Source organism: Rhinatrema bivittatum, chromosome 7, assembly GCF_901001135.1.
Source record: "Rhinatrema bivittatum chromosome 7, aRhiBiv1.1, whole genome shotgun sequence".
NCBI lineage: Eukaryota > Metazoa > Chordata > Amphibia > Gymnophiona > Rhinatrematidae > Rhinatrema > Rhinatrema bivittatum.
In genome coordinates this window covers 179,274,297-179,292,212 of record NC_042621.1, presented here as the reverse complement: position 1 = coordinate 179,292,212, position 17,916 = coordinate 179,274,297, and the positions used below count along the sequence as shown (strand labels likewise).

Below are 17,916 nucleotides of genomic sequence, written 5' to 3'. Positions count from 1 at the left end.
AAAAGAGAATTTGAAAAGAAGCTGAATTTAGAGGCATAATTTCATAATAAACCTTTTGAAATATATCTGAAGCAGGAAGCCTCTGAGGGAATTGGTTGGACAGTTAGATGATTGAGGGGATTAAAGGGCTACTTAAGGAAGATAAAGCCATTGCACAAGGACTGAATGAATATTTTGCTTTGGTGTTTATTGAAGAGAATGTTAGGGAGATACTCATGCCAGAATCAGTATTCAGTGGTGGTGATTCAGAAAAACTGAAACACATCACTGTTTGCCTGGAAGACGCAAAAAGGCAGATTGACAAACTAAAGAGTAGCAAATTGCCTAGACCAGACGGTGTATATGCCAGAGTTCTGAAAGAACTAAAAAATGAATTACTTACTAGTAATTTAGAACCTATCTTTAAAATAATCCATTGTACCTAAAAACCTCAGAAAAGTCATTGGGGGAAAAACCTGCTGCCTTCTACAAGAAAGCTCTTATTGGGATGAAGTTCATCTTTCAGCATGGCATTGACCTGAAGCACACAGTCAAAGCTACACTGAAGTGACTAAGGAACAAAAATGTAAGTGCCCTGGAGGAGCCCAGTCCAGTTGAAAATCTGTACATGACTTGAAGATTGCTGTATGTAGCAGAACTGTCATTTTGTAGTTCTCTTCATCCGGATACATAGTTGGAGTTTGATGCTAAAACATTTAGTATTTGCAGATATTTTAAAACAAGTCTGGCTGCCACATATGTTTACCTACATATCTGGCAGGCAATTCTATTTAAAAAAAAAAAAAAAAAAAAGTTCTGCAGGTAAAACAGCATTTATCTCCCTGTATTATCTTTATCTTTATTAAAGATTTGTTAATCATGTAACAAGGCTCTAAGCGATGTGCACATGAACATACACAATGTATGAGAATTTATTGTGTTCTTATTCTATTTTAAAGGCAAAGTATAAAATATAATATAAACATGAAATACTATAAAACCTTAAAACACTGCACAGTCAATAATAGGACAAGTTAAACAGAAATAGCCACTTTAATTAAATTACTAAAAATAAGCTTGCCTAAAAAAGATATGTTTAAAGATCAGTTTTAAAAAGTCTTAAAACTTTCTTCATGATGCAAAATCTGTGGCAAGGAATTCCAAAGCGTTACTATAGAAAAGGTGTATTCTTGCGTGGACACAAGCAGTGCCTGCTTCGCAGAAGTGATATCCAAAAAACCCCTCTCTGAACTGTTATAAAATTATGTGGGTTGATGTACCCTTAAAAGTGAATTAGCCCAAGGTATCACATCTGAATAAAGTAGTTTAAATATGGTTGTAGTTATTTTATATTGTATGCACTGTTGGATAGGAAGGCCAGTGCAAATCAACAAGCACTGGGATGATGTGTTCCCTCCGGTTTATCCCAGAGACAAAGACTGGCAACAGTATTAATTAAAAGCTGCAACGGTCTCAGAACTGAAGATGATAAACCAAGATAAACAGAATTACAAAAATCAACCATGGGGAGAACTGATGCATGAACAATAATGTGGAAATCAGCCGTATCTAAAATCTGTTTCAGCCCACAAAGAACGCAGATTAAAATATCTTCTACTCAGATTATAGACCTTCTACATTGAGAGTCCACAGACATATTGCCATATATTGATCTTAATTTTTACCCACTTCACTAACAAACCTAAGTCACAAACAAGACTGGGGCTTTCAGCCAGCATATCTACTTGGCACTGGCAGCACCAATACAGATATTGCTTGCCTGTCCGATTTCTCATTAGGTTTAGAAGGATGGTATTGTGTGTGTCACTACCAACGTTCCCATCTAATATTTCTGTAGGGGTGTGTGCACTGCTGTTGAGTACAAATTCAGCTGTGAGTAGCAGGAGGGGTCCCTTCCCATTACACCCCTTCCATGTTCCCTCTAGTTTTATTTATTATTTATTTTTTTAACGAGTGTAGAGACTGAGGTCTCCACCAAGTGTCTCTAGTCCCTAGCCTTTAATTTTAGTCCAACTGCATTGCAGACTCTGCCACTCATCTCTGCTCCTCCCCCTGAGGCTTGCAGCCTTAGGCCCAAGGGGGGAGTTAGACCATGTGACTAGGAGGCAGTGTAAATGTGGTTTCATGAAGGAAGGATGTGTTTCAGTGTGCTCTCCAGAGTTAGGCCCTCAGCTTGGCAAACGAAGGGGAGGGACACTGCCCTGCCAGTTCTTGGTGATAGGCTGGAGAGAAAGAGAAGGGAACCAGAGTGACTTTTGTAATTTTTCCTAGACTGAAAGTGAGGATTTTGTCTGGTTTGACCTGCACCTTCTGGGAGGCTGTAAACCCCCTCTCCAGAGGTGCAGGAAGGACCTGAACACCCTTTCGACCAATCAAGAGGAGGCTGCAGTGCCCAGCAAGTGAAATCCTTTGTTTTTAATTTTGTGGGAAGGAAGGTGTTTTTGCTGGCCTCCTTCTTTGCCCGGTGAGAGAGCTGGTTTTCAAAGAGGAGTTTGGAGAAGAAGAATATCAGGAGACCCCCAGCCAGAGTTTCCACCCTGGGACATGGGAGATAGGCAGGTGAAGATCAGAGTCTTTTTCTGGAGTCAGGTACTGTTTGGGGAAAGGGACATCCACCCTGATTAGGAATACCCCAGCCCCTTGGGATTGACATTCATTCCACACCATGGATGGATTATAAATTCCAAGTTTCAGTAAAAAGGGACACTTTTTTTCCACAGAGGGATACATCAGTTAAACTTGTACTACAGCAAAGACAAGGAATCTGGATGTATTTGGACATTTTCCTTCAATCAATATCGGTAAATATGATTTCGGACATCCATCCAGCGAGCCCTGCCTGTTTTGTCCAGGTACCTGTCCCAAAGAGCAAGAGTAACACACACATGCACACGTTCCCTTGCCTGGGTCATGAATGTTATCCTTCATCCCCACAGAAAGCATCCCCCCCCCCCCCCCCAGGAGAAAGAAGAATTGGGGAAAAAACAGAAGAGCTAGCCCACGTAAAGAAATTATTTTATGGCCCTTTGGAATCATCGCTATTTCCCAAAAAAGGGTTACACAGGTGAGGGGAGAAGGGGTGTGTACACACTATTGCTGCACACGACTTTGCAAGTGTTCAGGGGGTCACCATTGTGTGCGGTTTCTATCCCCTCCACCATGTGCTCCTTCTACCATAGGGTTGCTGTCTAACATTGTCACCATCCTTTGAGCGGTCTTTCTCCTGCTCCCTAGGTCTGTCTCTTCATCTTAAATCTCTTCCTTTCACTGCTAACTTTTCTTGTTGCTCCTTAGCTTTTCTTATATCTTTCAACTCTCTCACACCTACCCCTCCACTCCATTTTCCTCTTACACACTTCCATTCCTCTCCTCTCCCATCTTCACATCATTCCTTATAACACCTCTTTTTCCATCCCTCAAATTGTTTTATACCTTGCCTCCACCAAGTCTTCTGTTTTTCCCCCTTCTACCCCTTCCCCCAGCATCTACCACTGCCTCTTCAGCCCTTCTCCAGTATCTAACCCACAAAATGCATTCCGTCTCCTTCACACAGGAGTAGGTTCCTCTCCTCCTCTATAGGCACTGAGATCACATCCAAACAATAAGCTCAGCCCTGCTCCCCCTCTCTCTCCAAGGCAGGCCACAGGAGTGAAGACTCTGAGCTTGGCAGCAAGCAGAGAAAGAAGAGGGCCAAAGAATAGCAAGCTCCTACTTTGCTCCTTTCCTGCCCCTGCCTGTCCTTGTCAACAGAACTGATGGAGGCAGGTCCAGGGTTAGAGGACTTGGTCCCAGCTGATTGACTGCAGGAGGCAGCTGGGCATTAGGATTCAAATACACCCGGCAAATTGCTAGAGGCAGGAGAAATTCAGGAAGGAAAAAACACGACTTCTGCAATTGTCAGAAATTTTGCATCTTAAAATTTCGCTATTAAATATTGAGTGAAAAATGTTAAACCTGCTTCACTGACAGGCAATGTGGTTTTCTTTTCCCATCTCATAAAGTAGGATTTTCTTTAGTGTATTTTTTCGATGTGTTTGGAATTCTGGTAACAAAGTAATGGAAGAGAGATACAGACCAGTCCCTGCCTGGGTGAAGATACAGCGACTTTGCAAGGCCAAGGACTGAAGTTGTGGGGAGCCGAACACTAATCGTAGCGTTTTAAATATTCACTAATTCTTACCTAAAAGGATACAGTTATCTCAGTTTCTGTTTACCCCGAAAGCTGAAAAAAAAGCATACGTGAAATGTGAAAACAATCAAACAAGCAAAATCTAATATCGGAGGCATTGCAAGTGATAGGCAGAAGTTTACATATCCTAATTATACAGCACAAACTAGAACAAATTTGTCATCAGTCATAGCAGATTACCAAATATATTAACCCCAATACAATGGGGAGATTGCGTAAGTAAAACCATTTTGACGAAAAATGATCTTTTTTTTTTAATTTATTTATTTTTTATTTGGTACTCCAGAGCGTAGAAATTCCTGAGATTTTGTGGAATTTGGATTTATAAAATCAACATGCCCTTACCAGTTCTACCACCAACAAAATCTAATGCGAGTTTATTTGTACAGAATGTGTTCTACATACGTCTGAGCACAGGCTCAACAAACAAAAGGACTGACCTACTGCTGGCAGTGCTGGTTAGGTCAGCAATCATCTGGGGTTTCAGTAATAGATGACTGAATTTAATGCCGCAGGCAGAGTAGCCTCATCTGAATCATTCATCCCCTGAGGAGAAGAAAATGACTTGAGAAGGCTTAAAAGCAACCCTTCTATGTATGTTACTGAAATAAGGGTTGGCAATGACAGTGCTCAACTTAGGTGAAGTGTGCAGTAACACATCAAGCTTCCTGTTCAGATTCTGTGGGCAGATGACAAAAGCTCAGAGAAAGCAAAAAGCAAATGACATTTACTTAAATGTGTACAGACATGCTTTTTAAAAAAAATATTTTGTTATCTTACTAAAGATGCTGATAGTTAAAATAACAATCTCTGACCCAACATTAAGCTATGGAATTTAGAACGTGTTTTTCAAATCATAACTGATAAGCATAACTGTATTCTCCTAAAGCATGTACAATTTTTCTAAGGCCAATTTAGCTGCTTATTTTAGGGGCCAGCATATTAAAGCCACGCTAAAATTTAGTGCACTTTTATTTTAAACATGCATGTTAATCATTAGGTTTATTACAGATATAGTAACCCAATGCTGTCCATAGTGAATAAGCCAGGGCTCCCTAAACATTTAGCCAGTGTGAACCCATTTTAACACTTGAAAATTCATATGACCCCAGAAGATGACCAAAACAAATTAATATGGGGGGAGGGGGGGCTGATTGCCTTCCAACTATCACTCAACTTTCACCCTCCTTTCAATCCAGCTGATCCCTCTCTCAGCCTCCACCCTCTCCAGAGGACTTCATTCTCTTAACCTCCTCCCCTCCAGTGGACCCTCTCTCTCAACCTTCCTCACTCTAGCTGATCTCCTTTTACATCTCCAGCTCCTCACCTCCCTAACATATCCCTTTTCTCTCACTGCCTCCAGCCATTTTGCGTCCCCTCAGTCGATACCCCTGTCACCCCAAGCCCTTCTTGTAACCTCAGACTAATCCTCTTATTGCCTCCCTCTCATTCAGTCCTCAATTCCCTCCTCTCTCTCATCTCCCAGCCTCCCCTTCTCTGACATTGCCCAGCTGACTCCCTCTTACCCTCTGCCACTCTCATTCCCCCTCTCACATTTCACAGCAAATCCTTTCCCCACCCCCATAGCTAAATCCTCTCCAGCTGATCCCCCTTCTGAAATCTCCTACCAGCTGTTGAATCCTTAAACTGCTCCTGTATAGATTCCCTCTTCAAACGGTTCCTTTTCCAAACATCCTCAGGCTGGGGTTAGCAGCAACATTTTCATTTGGGCTTGAGAATGATAGCTGGTGGGAAGAGAAGATAGGCTGAGGATCCACGCTCTCATTTACAATGCTTCATCGACATGACTTTGCACCAGTCTTCGCATGTACAAGCCTACTAGACAACTAAGATCCTTTTCTAAAAACCTCTTAGACATACCCACAGTCAAACTTGCTAGACTTGAATTAACTAGAAAAAGAGCTTTTTCGGTAGCAGGCCCCATTTTATGCAATTCATTGCCTGATTCTCTCCGCCTCATACCTTCAATACAACAATTTTAGAAAAATGTTAAAAACACTCTGATTAACTCTCAAACATAAATTAATACTCTCTAAATTACCCATACATTTTCAGTTCACCCCCCCTGTTATTACTCTACTTACCTAATTTTGAAGGCATTATCAGGCCGATTCAGTAAAGTCCGCGGGAGAGCGGACGAACGCCCCGGCCACTCGCCGGTGTGCGCGATTCAGTATTTAAATTAGCCCCGGTGGTAAAAACTGGCAAAAGGAGGCGCTAGGGACACTAGCGCATCCCTAGCGCCTCCTTTTTGACAGGAGCGGTGGCTGTCAGTGGGTTTGACAGCCGACTCTCAATTTTGCCGGCGTCTGTTCTCGAGCCCGCTGACAGCCATGGGCTCAGAAACCAGACGCCGGCAAAATTGAGCGTCCAGTTTTCGACCCGACAGCCGCCGGCCGACTTCTAAATTTTTTTTTTTTTAACTTTTTTTACTCTTCGGGACCTCCGACTTAATATCACCATGATATTAAGTCGGAGGGTGCACAGAAAAGCAGTAAAAACTGCTTTTCTGTGCACTTTCCCAGTGCCGGAAGAAATTAGCGCCTACCTTTGGGTAGGCGCTAATTTCTGAAAGTAAAATGTGCGGCTTGGCTGCACATTTTACTTTCTGAATTGCGCGCGAATACCATTTAGGGCCATCAACATGCATTTGCGTGTTGAGGGCGCTATTAGGTTCGGCGGGATGGATGTGCGTTTTCTGCCCCTTACCGAATAAGGGGTAAGGGAAAATGTGCGTCCAACAGCAGGCTAACAGTGCGCTCCGGAGCGCACTGTACTGTATCGGCCTGTATGTTTGGTATGTCTTTTGTTCGTACGAATTATTATGTATTTTATTTGTTTTTAGTTTGCATTTTTATAGTTTTAAACAATAGATTATGTATGTTTTAATTTTTGTTAACCGTTTTGATTAATTTCCAAATTGTAAAAGCGGTACACAGACATTTTTAAATAAAATTAATAAAATAAAAAATAGGGCAACTTTTTTTTATCTTGGTGGGTGAAGAGAGAGGTGTAGTGGAAATATCTGCCAGCCCATGGAGGCTCAGCTCTCTATTCCCTTCATGTCTAGTCCCAAGCATGACTGTGATCTATCTGCAAGTGACAGTGGCATTAATAACCAAAGTCAGTGCAGGGCCTGTGATCCTGTGCAAGGTCACAGGCCCTGCAATAACCCTGATCCCTCCTTGAACAGGGTTTCCAGTTATCACAGAAACTCACGTGGGGTTGGGATAGAGACTGGGAGTGCATGGGGCAGCTCACAGGGCCCCCATGCTAACTTCCATTACTAATGCAGCTGTTGCTGCTGCCTGAAGAGTGCTGCCGTTTGAGGTACTTGTGACCCTAGCTGAAGGTTGTGTGACCTCATTTGGGGGTCACAGGCCACTGATTAGGAAACCCTGGAATAAGCACTATTAAAAGTCCAAGAATCATAGTACATAAAACAGCACGTAGGTCCTCAATGTTAAACATTTAAATTCTCCCCCCTCCCTACCCAGCTCACCTGATACAAATAAACATCTGCCAAATCGAGCCACATTCAGAACCTTCCTCCCACCCACAGTGAGCAAAAACAACCACTCCACCCTTCCCCATCCAAAAAAAAATACTCCTCTCATCCTCAGAACCCTATAAATGTTCCTGATACTGAGCCAGCCGAAGACAAGTCTTAGCTTCTATTGGCCTAGTGTGGAAGAGCATTCTTGGTTTTTCTCATGGGGGGGTTGGGTTATTTTTTCTTTAACCTGTGCTTGGTGATGGGGTAGGGGAAAAGGCCTGCATACCAGATTAGCACACAAAAATGTACTACTAGCTCTTCAAAAAAAAGTAAAACTTTAAAAACTAACAAAACAGGTAAAATGTAGCTTCTGTTCTGAGGCCCTTTGTTTGTAGGATACTAATATCTAATAGTCATTGCATGCTATGTACCTGTGTACCATTTGCCAACATGTTAAATGTTAGCATGATGGAATATTAGCTAAACAGTGCACTTGTTTCCTAGGTTGGGGGTCTTTGTACATAGCATATTAATCAGCTCACACATTTACTACATCAGTCCCTTCTGCACGATAGCATATGACATTCGAATACAACTGTAAAAAGTTAAAAAAAAAAAAAAAAAAAGCTAATAGGCAGGTTATACAAAACCCCTGCAGGTGTAGGAGACATTATCCTCGTTAGAGAAGCTTTCAAAATGACAATTTCACAAAGTCAGCATATATCTTATGGATAATTAGGTTTTTTATGCAGATGCTTTGATAGCTGAAGGAATACTGTGCTTGAGGAAAATGTGTGTGTGTGTTTGGGGGAGGGTGGGGGAAGATCAAGTCTGTTTTAAATAATGCCCTATTGCTATGAAGCAACAAGAATGACTCCTGTCAAGATGGCATGATTTTAAAAATTATTCTCAACATTCATACTCTACCTTCCCCCCCCCAAAACAATTTTCAGTGCTCATTAATTCAAAAGGGTACCCCTGATTGTGTTCAGAAAGGTCTTGTCTTCCTTCTCATCTAACTTTAGTCTTATAAACTATTAAAAGGCAAAAGTATACTAAATATTCTGTTTCATTTGAATGCGCACTGATTTGATTCAGTGTGCACTAAACAAAATGAAATAAACGAATGCACATCCCTACTAAATGCTACACTTATTGCACACTTGCTGGCCAGCTAAAAACTGTACTGTGTATGTGTGTGTGGTCGATTCTGTCTTTACATCCGGTTTTACAAGCGAAACCCATATTTGCAAAAACCAGGGGCCACAATTTAAAAGATATATTGGTGTCCTTGGAGGTTAAAGACAATTCACTTCAAGGGTATCAAGGACAGAAGAGTTGTACCCGGTGCTCGGTTTGTTCATACGTGATAGAGGGAACAGTATTTTCACATGATTCTATTCCGGTGTATGCGGTCCAATGTCCGTGTTCTAAATTGTATATTGGACACACTATACTACCGGTTAGAACTCAGATCATTCAGCACAGGAGCTGTATATGTACCGGTAAAATGGAAGCGCCTTTAGTAAGTCACTGGGTAGAGGCATTGCACACCATTGAACAAATAAGATTTACTGTTTTTAAACAGCTATTGTGCCCCCGGGGAGGTAATGTTTCTTTACAATTATGACAGCAAGAGCAAAGATTAATTTTTCAATGGGGTACTCTTATCCCCCGCAGGTTAAATTCAAAAATCAAATGGGAGGCATTTTACTAGTAGTATCAAGTAGTGGTCCGCTCCCTGATAAACAGTAGTGGATTGGTGGAGAAGAGGGGTGTGGAGTATGAGGAACCAATGGGTGGACTTTACGTCCTTCAACGTAATAGGGATTGGCTAGAATTGAAGCAGATGGTCAATATTTAAGGAGCGGGTGACTGGGCGCATTCACTGCGTCTTTAATATCGCAGGAGTAACGGAGTTATCGGTGGAAGTAAGTTTGTAGGCTTTAAAGTTTTGGGGAGTAGGGTTGTTTGGAGGTAGAGTGAGATTTGATGATTTCCATATATGTAATTCTTTATTTTTTAGTTTGCATGTGAAGCTCGTTTAGTGCTACTGAAACGGCAAGAATTGCCAACTCAAAAAGGAAAAGCCATGTTGGTTAGATACCAGGTCTTTAAATACAACAGGGGGGTCCCAACGGTTCCAACAATTTTTAAAGGTGAGTAGGATGAGAAGTGAGTTTCAAGAGTGTGAGGTCAAAATTCCTAGCGCAGTATTTTAGTAAATTTGTATGGGTGCTTGAAGAATGTATAGTATACAGTCATGTTTTGATTTTGTGGGAGTGGGGTAGGCAGTAGGGGTGGTAAAACATGGAGTGATTGAGCAACTTGAGGGTTGGATAACTGGTAGTGAAGAGAGCAGATTAAGGATAGTACTGTGATGAGTTAACAGTCCTGTAAGGATGAGGGACCGATACGGTTCCCTCAGCAAACGAAGTTTAAAAGGTTAATACATTGGTGATTTGTGTTTAGGGTGAGAACTGTGAGATATAATTACATAAAAGTTGGATTTCATGGTTAGTGATGACAGCGGTTCATGGAAATAGACACAGGTAACATCTTGTAGAGATACACAAATTACGGTCAAAAAATTGTTTCAAAAAATGTTATTGAATAGTAATTTTAAAAGATACTTTTAGTATTTGATTCAATTTTCATTAAACATATTTTGACATGAGATATTTTTCAATATAGATAAACAAGATATATATACAATATATAGTTGCAGATGCAATGAAGATCATGAGTGCCCTTATTGGAATGGCAAAGTATATATAGGAGTGTTGTGAGAGATAGATCACTGATTCAACAGCATATATATTCCCCCGAAGAAGCTGGAAGGTGAAACGAGGGCCCGGTTGGGATAGATAAGAATTGATAATAACAACATCAGTGTCAAGCACTTTGTGATTAGAGTTGTTCAATAGAAATATTGATACCATGTATTTTTATTAAAATTTGCTGATATAAAGTTGTTATATCAAGTTGTACAAAATTACATAAATGTTTGTTATAATATTCAAAGTAAATATTATGTAATCCCTATTTTGCAAATATTGCACAAAGTGAGAATGGTGTGGTTGAGTATGAATGGATGGTGATTTTAGTGAGGTAGAGATGAGATGTGTCATTTTATGATAGTTTGCATTTGTTATAATTGTAGGTATAAAAATTAAATAAAGGAAATATCAGTGAGAACAAAATTGTGCTTTTATTCCACTCTATAATGAGTGTTTGTGGTTGTTATATTATCTATCTATCTATATCTATATATCTATATCTATATATAAACAGAGAGAGAGATATATATATAGATGTAGATAATAAATATATAGATACATATATATCTCCTGGGAAAACAAATATCCTAACCTCTTGGTTACATAAGAGCTTTTTCCATATATCTAGTCATTTATGTTGAAATACTGATTGCAGTAGAAATTCAGGCAGGAAAAACATGACTTCTGCAATTGTTAGAAATTTTGCATCTTAAAATTTTGCTGTTAAATCTGCTTCACTAACAGGCAATGTGCTTTTCTTTTCCCATCTCACAAAGTAGGTTTTTCTTTAGTGTATTTTTTTCAATGCGTTTGGAATTTTGGTAGCAAAGTAATGATGACACAGATTCAAAGAATAGGTATTTTATCTAAGCAATACAAATGAATGTTTGAGAGAAACACTTCACCAGCAGGCATTTGAGATAAATGAAGGCAGTAGCAAATCACAAAAAAAAAAACATTCAGTGCTCCTGGTTCTATTGTGGAAAATATAGCTAACTGCTACAAGACTGGGCAATGACAGTATACATTTTAACTCAATTAAAAAAAAGTTATTCTACAAACAAAATATTTATTTTTACATGTAAAGTTATTTGCAAAAATGAAAGTACAAAAAAGATAAATGTATGATCACTTATATATGAAAAGAACATATCCTCCGCCATTTATAATGTTACTGTAAGTGGGTACAAAAAAACCCGTACACTTTTCATATAGCAAATATTGGCAATGCTCACTTTCAAAATCTTCTCAATGGGTTATATAACCTTTTGCTCCCCTCAAGTCTAAACTAATTATCTGCAAATAGTCAAACAATTTCTACCCTATGGTATCTCCCTCCTTCCTGCAAATAACTTCAAGTCCTAAATTAAGCTGTTCTAAATCTCCAGAGACAAAGATAACTTTAGGAGGAAAGGGCTTTAGCCAATACCAGCTTACACTTAAGTAAAAAAGGAAGGTAAATCTTTATGCTTTCAATCAGGCCATGGCAATACAGACATGCTAAAAATATGCACCCAAACTGGATGCACTTTTAAAAAATTTTTTAACATGCATAAATCACCTCTCCTGAGCGCTCGATGCAATAGGCAAATGAGCTACTGCACTAAAAAGGACATGCTAGGGAAAAATTGTGCATCATAGCATGTCCATGGCATTGGGAAGCTAGCTCCTGAGTCCTTTGCCTTTTCAATTTCGGTCAAGCTCTTTGGGTAGTGCTCCCAGATGCTGTGGGGTCCTGGTGCAGCTACCCTAGCAGGGGTTTCCCACTCCTTACAAGCACTGGGAGAGTGGCCCTCTTCTCCCAAAGAGCTCTTGGATTGCCCCTCCCCCCAACACTCTTCTCTGCATTCCCCGCAGATGATCTCCGAGACAGGGCTTGTCAAGGCAAAGGTAAGCGAGGAAGTAGAAGCGAGTATAATTAAAGCACTGTTGACACTGGTGCGAGCAGCTGTTACAGGCTGAGCGGAAGCTTTGCACAGGTGTTTGTGCTCTCTGCACCACACGATACGTCAGGCGGAAGTTACGTGCAGTTTTCTGCCTGACGTATGCAACAGGTACGTGTGGTTATCCGTGCACAAGGTAGGCTACATGCGGAATGGAGCTGGGGAGTACTGACTGCTAGCATGTATATCGGCAGCTACAGACAAAATGAATAGTGGCAGGCGGTGCACAGTCCATGGGACTAGAGAGCGCCCATCATGGCTGACTCAATTTGTCCACTATGTAATGTAGCCTTGGTCACAAGAAGATAGAGAACCCATGCCTCCTCCCGGGGGGGGGGGGGGGGGGGAACGGGGACGACAGGAAGAGATTAGTAGCCCTCAGATATAAGACAGGGAGGGACTGGAAGAGGCAATCCCTAATGAACCTCCTCCATAGTTTCCTCTGGAAACATACAGAGTAAAGCAAGTAAACCAGACTCTGGGGGCAAGTCCCATGTTGGGGCCTTTTCAACTGAGTTTATCTTGCTTATGCACCAAGCTTATGAGATGATGCAAGCAAATCAAGATCTGGGACCCTTGCCTCAGAAGGAGCTGATGGGCCCACCTCACAGATGGGCTAAACTAGCAGTTTGGAGTCTGACACTACCTAGTAAAGCTGCTACATTAGAATCAGGGAATCCCAGGGAGCCTGGATTCTGACCAATCAGAAAAAGCATGGAGGGAAGGAGGACTCCTCAGTGGTCTGCTTCTTTTGAAAAGAACTCCTAGTGGTACTTAAAATCCCCAATAAAATGGAAAGAAATTGTGGATGGAGATCCTATGTTATAGGGAAGATGGAGAACACCTAAAGCTTTCCCTCTACATTTTGCACTGAAGGAAATAATGGAAGAATGGAAATTGCGTCAGGGACTGTAAAGAGGCACCAAAGTGCTAGAGACATTATACTCTCTATCTAAAGAAACTCCCAAGATTAGATGCTTCAGTGTCCGTGGTAACCTGCAAAACCACAATTCCTTTGGAAGGGGGCACATCATTAAGGGACCATCAGGACAGGAAAATGGAAGTGATAATGAAACAAGCTTTTATGACTAATGCATTGGGCCTACAAGCCTCTGTGCGCAGAGGATTAGTGGCAAGGACATTTGTCAGATGGGAACAACAATATCCGGAATCAGATAAGACTGCCCGAATTTAATCAAGAGTAGCATTCCTTGCAGATACCTTCTGTGACTTTAAGAATGTCCTTCCGACCCTGGCTGTTGATTGATTACAAGGAGGTAGCTGTGGCTAAGAACCTGGGCAGCAGATGAAGCATCGAAGTCCATGTTGACCAAACTACCCTTCAAAAGGGGGACTCTTATTTGGAGAAGAGCTAGAGAAACTTGTAAAGGGCTTGGGAGAATCAAAATCATTAAAGTTACCAGAGGACAAACAAATTAGCTCTAGGACCTGAAGGCAATACCAACTCAGACTTTTGTGGATATAGAGCAGATGACCACAGTGATCTAGAAATCTGGGGCTCAGCCTTTTTGAGGAGTCAGGCGGCCTAGGAATGTAACCTAGACTCATGCAGGAACCAGCTGCCCATCCAAGTGATAGTTAACGGGTCCCTTTGGGAATTCCGCTGGTAGGCGGATGCCTACGGTGGTTTTATGCAAAATGAACCCAAGAGACTACTGTCTAGTGGATCCTGGAAGTCGTCCAAAGGATTATTCACCCGAATTAAGAGAGTTGGTTCCTCAAGTCTTTGTGGCTTCCCTGTGCACTTCGCCAGTAAAGAGAAGAAGCCATAGTCGACCCCATGTAGACTGCATGAATTACAAATGATTGTTGTGGTCCTTGCAAAGAACAGGGCTTAGGGGGACATATTCCATTTACTTTGTGGTTCCCAAAAAAAACAGGTTGTTCCATCCAGTCTTAGACCTCAAGGGAGTCGTCAAATTTCTCAGGGTACCACAATTTCAAATGGAAACTTTGAGATAGATAATAGCAACAGTAAAAGATGGGAAGTTTCTGGCCTCTCTTAATTTAGCAGAAGCCTATTTTCAAAGCCCTATCAGGGACTCTTACCAAAGGCTCTTACAATTTTGCATCCTATGAAAAGATTTTAAGTTCCAGGTGCTATCATTTTGGAATCACAATAGCATAAAGAACCTTCACCAAGGTGTAATGGTGTAGTAGTAGCACCAGCTCTGCACAGTCAAGGAATACTATTATACCCTTATCTGGACGACTGACTTATCTGGGCAAAGTCTGCACAGGAGAATATCTAGGTCACAGCCATGGTAACATGTTTGCTAGAATGACTAGATTGGGGGATGTTTTACAAAAAGCAATCTCTCTCTCTCTTACCCAGACCTTGGAGTTCCTGGGGGTACAGTTCGACACACAAGAAGGCAGGGTATACCTCACAAAAAAAAAGGTGGAGAAGTTAATCTCCCATACCTCAGACTTCTGGGAACATCAGGCCCCCGAAGCCTGGGACTACAAGCATCTACTAGATTTCATGGCAGCAACATGGGCCAGAACTCACATGTGTCCACTACAAAAGACCCTCCTAGCAGTATGGTCTCCAGCCTCAGGTGACTACATGTGCCAGATACCACTACATGCTACGGTAAGGGACAGTCTAGCTTGGTGGACTCAATTCACCAACTTACTCAAAGGAACGAGTTTGTCTCGATCCACAGACACCAGCAATTTTAGCTGGGGAGCTCACTGCTTCAACCACATGGCACAGGGACAGTGGTCAGAGCAGGAAAGATTCTGGATATTGAACAGATTAGAGCTAAGAGCTATCAAGCTGGCTCTATTTGCCTTTCTTCCACTGATAAAGGGCAAGTCAGTAAGAATTTTCTTGGACAATTCAGTGGCAGTCTTATATGTGAACTGACAAGGGGGAACGTGCAGCCAAACACTAACCCTCAAAGCCACAAACATCTGTGAGTGGGCAGAACAGAATCTGACCTTTCTATCAGCAGCACATATTGCAGGAACAGACAATGCCCAAGTGGATTTTCTAAGCAGAAGCAAACTGAATCCCAGGGTATGGAAACTCAGGGCAGAAGCATTTCACATGATTGTAGACAGATGGGGAGTGTCTATGATGGATTTGATGGCATCCCAAAAAAATGCGAAAGTGAGCATCTTCAGTTGAAGGAATCCCGGTTCCAGTGCAATAGATGCACTGGTCAAGCCTTGGCCAGTCAACAGCTCACTCTGTGCCCCCCCCCCCCAAAAAAAAAAATGGCCTTTGATGGGGGAAAACTCTGGAAAGAATAGAGCATTATCCAGCCCTAATATTTCTGGTACTCCAGATTGGCCAAGGAGAGCATGGTATGTGGACCTCCAGAGACTCCTGCAGGGTGTCCTGCTACGTTTTCAGCCGAGCAAGCATTGCTGCTCCAAGGCCCAGATACAGTACAAGATCCTGCTCCATTCTATCTTATAGCATGGCCCTTGAGAGGGCAGGTCTAAGTAAGAGAAGATAATCCCATGCAGTCATATTGATCATACTGAAAGCCAGAAAGACTTCGACCTCATTGGCCTACATTTGGGTGTGGCGTTCAAGAACTTTTTTCATCTTAAAGGAAATTCCCCCTGGAGGACAGTCATACCCCACATGCTGTCTATCATAAAGCAGGTTTACTTACCTGTAAACAGGGTTCTCCATAGATAATTGGATGAATTGGCTGCAACATATGGGTGATGTAATCCGATGGCACCAGCACAAAGCCACTCTTGAGTTTAGTAAAGAATTTTCTAAGCAGGTGTGGGATTTCCCATGCTCACACACTGACTTATGAACCCTCAGACTCTTAGAAACCCTCAGTCTTTTTATGCCATTATGTTTATCTAGTCTGCCCATCCACCCAACTAATTTAACTTTAGAATTCCCATCACTCCCTTGGAGATCTCCTGTATTTATTCCATACTTTCTTGAATTCAGAAACTGTTTTTGTTTCCACCACCTCTATTGGGAGGCTGTACCATGCATCCACTACCCTCTGTGTAAAGAAATATTTTCTATGATTACTCCTAGGGACAGATTGTAGGAAAATATCAGCTCGGGGAGTTTTTCAAAACAGGCCCACTCAATGTGTGTCTGATTCCCTTATACGTTTTCTGTGTAGCACGTGCTTCAACAACTCTCAAAAGCATATCAAGCTAACCCATGCGAGGTACATAATGTGATCTGGAGCCAAAATATCTCTAATGAAATTTCACAGTTTCCTAAATAACTAAGCAGAGCACATTATAGACCAGGGATGAGCAAACTGAACTGCAGTTCACCTTCCATTTATTCAGTAGTTGGGCCTCCTGCACCCCCAACCTCCCCAAGGTTGGTTAACATAATAATGTCAGCAGAAAAAGACCCATATGGTCCATCCTGTATGCTCAGCAAGTTTTATTTATTTATTTATTTATTTATTTATTTTTAGATTCTTTTTAAGGTAGAAACTGCTGCTTCAAGCAAGTTACTCTTATGCCTTCTTTTAAAGGTAATAACTGCCGCTCTGTGCAGGTTACCCCAATTAACAAAGGTTACCTCTTTTCTTCATTTCTGTCTTAACTGCTAGGAATCCTCTGTGTTTATCCCATGCCTTTTTCATTTTCATTTCTTTTCTTGTCTTCACTACCTCGTCGGGGAATGGCATTCCAAGCATCTACCATCCCTTTTGTGAAAAATTTTCTGATGATGTTCCTGAGTCTGACCAGTAGTTCTACAGCTTTCGTTCCATCAAAAAAAGTTTGGTTCTTTCAGGATTTTAAAGGTCTCCTATGATATTTTTTCTGAGAACATAGAGGATGGCAGTCCTCCAAATATGGGTGAAATCTGATGGAGCCTAGAATGGAAAATGATTGCCAAAGTTTCTAGAACTTTGCGCCTCATTGAGCATGCCCACGCATGCTTTATGACATCCAGCCACATGGGTGTCCCTTCAGTTTTTCTTTTTCTTCGGAACCTGGTGATTGCAGGTTTTCTGAGTCCCACTGTTTTCTCTGGGTTTTCCTTTGCTGGGCCATCATGGAGTCCCATGGTTCTTCCCATAGTGTCCCTAGGTAGGTTTTTCAATCACTTTTCTGTTTAATCCCCCTGAGTCTAATCCCTCCGAGTGGCTGAGCCATCTGTGTCCGTTGGCTATCGATAGGTCTAACACCATAGAGTTCAATTTAGTCCCTTTTATTGTGAGTTGACCTGTCCGGTACCAGTGATGCCCCAATCATGTTTACTATGTCTAAGTCCAGGCCCATTCGACCAGTTACCCAGGTCACCACACTGTTGGCTGAGGACTCAAATGTCCAGAGATCCTTCCCCTGCTAGTCATAGTGGTGAGAAATCTTAATAATCCTGGGGATGTGAAGACTCCGGTGGCTCAGATGACGAGGCATTAGAAGGTCTCTCTTCCGACCCCTGTCCTCTCCCTGGCAGAAGGAAGTGCCCCACCAGAGGACCTCTCCTTTGCAGGTTTATTAGGTTGATGG

The 17,916-nt window shown here is 41.7% G+C and overlaps 1 protein-coding gene across 6 annotated transcripts in view; it reads left to right on the top strand.

The window, feature by feature from the left end:
* Positions 1-17,916, top strand: part of ADK (adenosine kinase) — a 1,085,903-nt gene that overhangs the window by 194,414 nt on the left and 873,573 nt on the right. For 4 of the 6 annotated variants that reach the window (XM_029609562.1, XM_029609558.1, XM_029609559.1 and 1 more), the window contains exon 4: positions 2,721-2,801. The exons of the other annotated variants lie outside the window; for them this stretch is intronic. In XM_029609562.1, the coding sequence (XP_029465422.1) occupies positions 2,721-2,801 (81 nt within the window). The remainder of the gene's footprint in view (positions 1-2,720; positions 2,802-17,916) is intronic. 6 annotated transcript variants of the gene reach the window in all.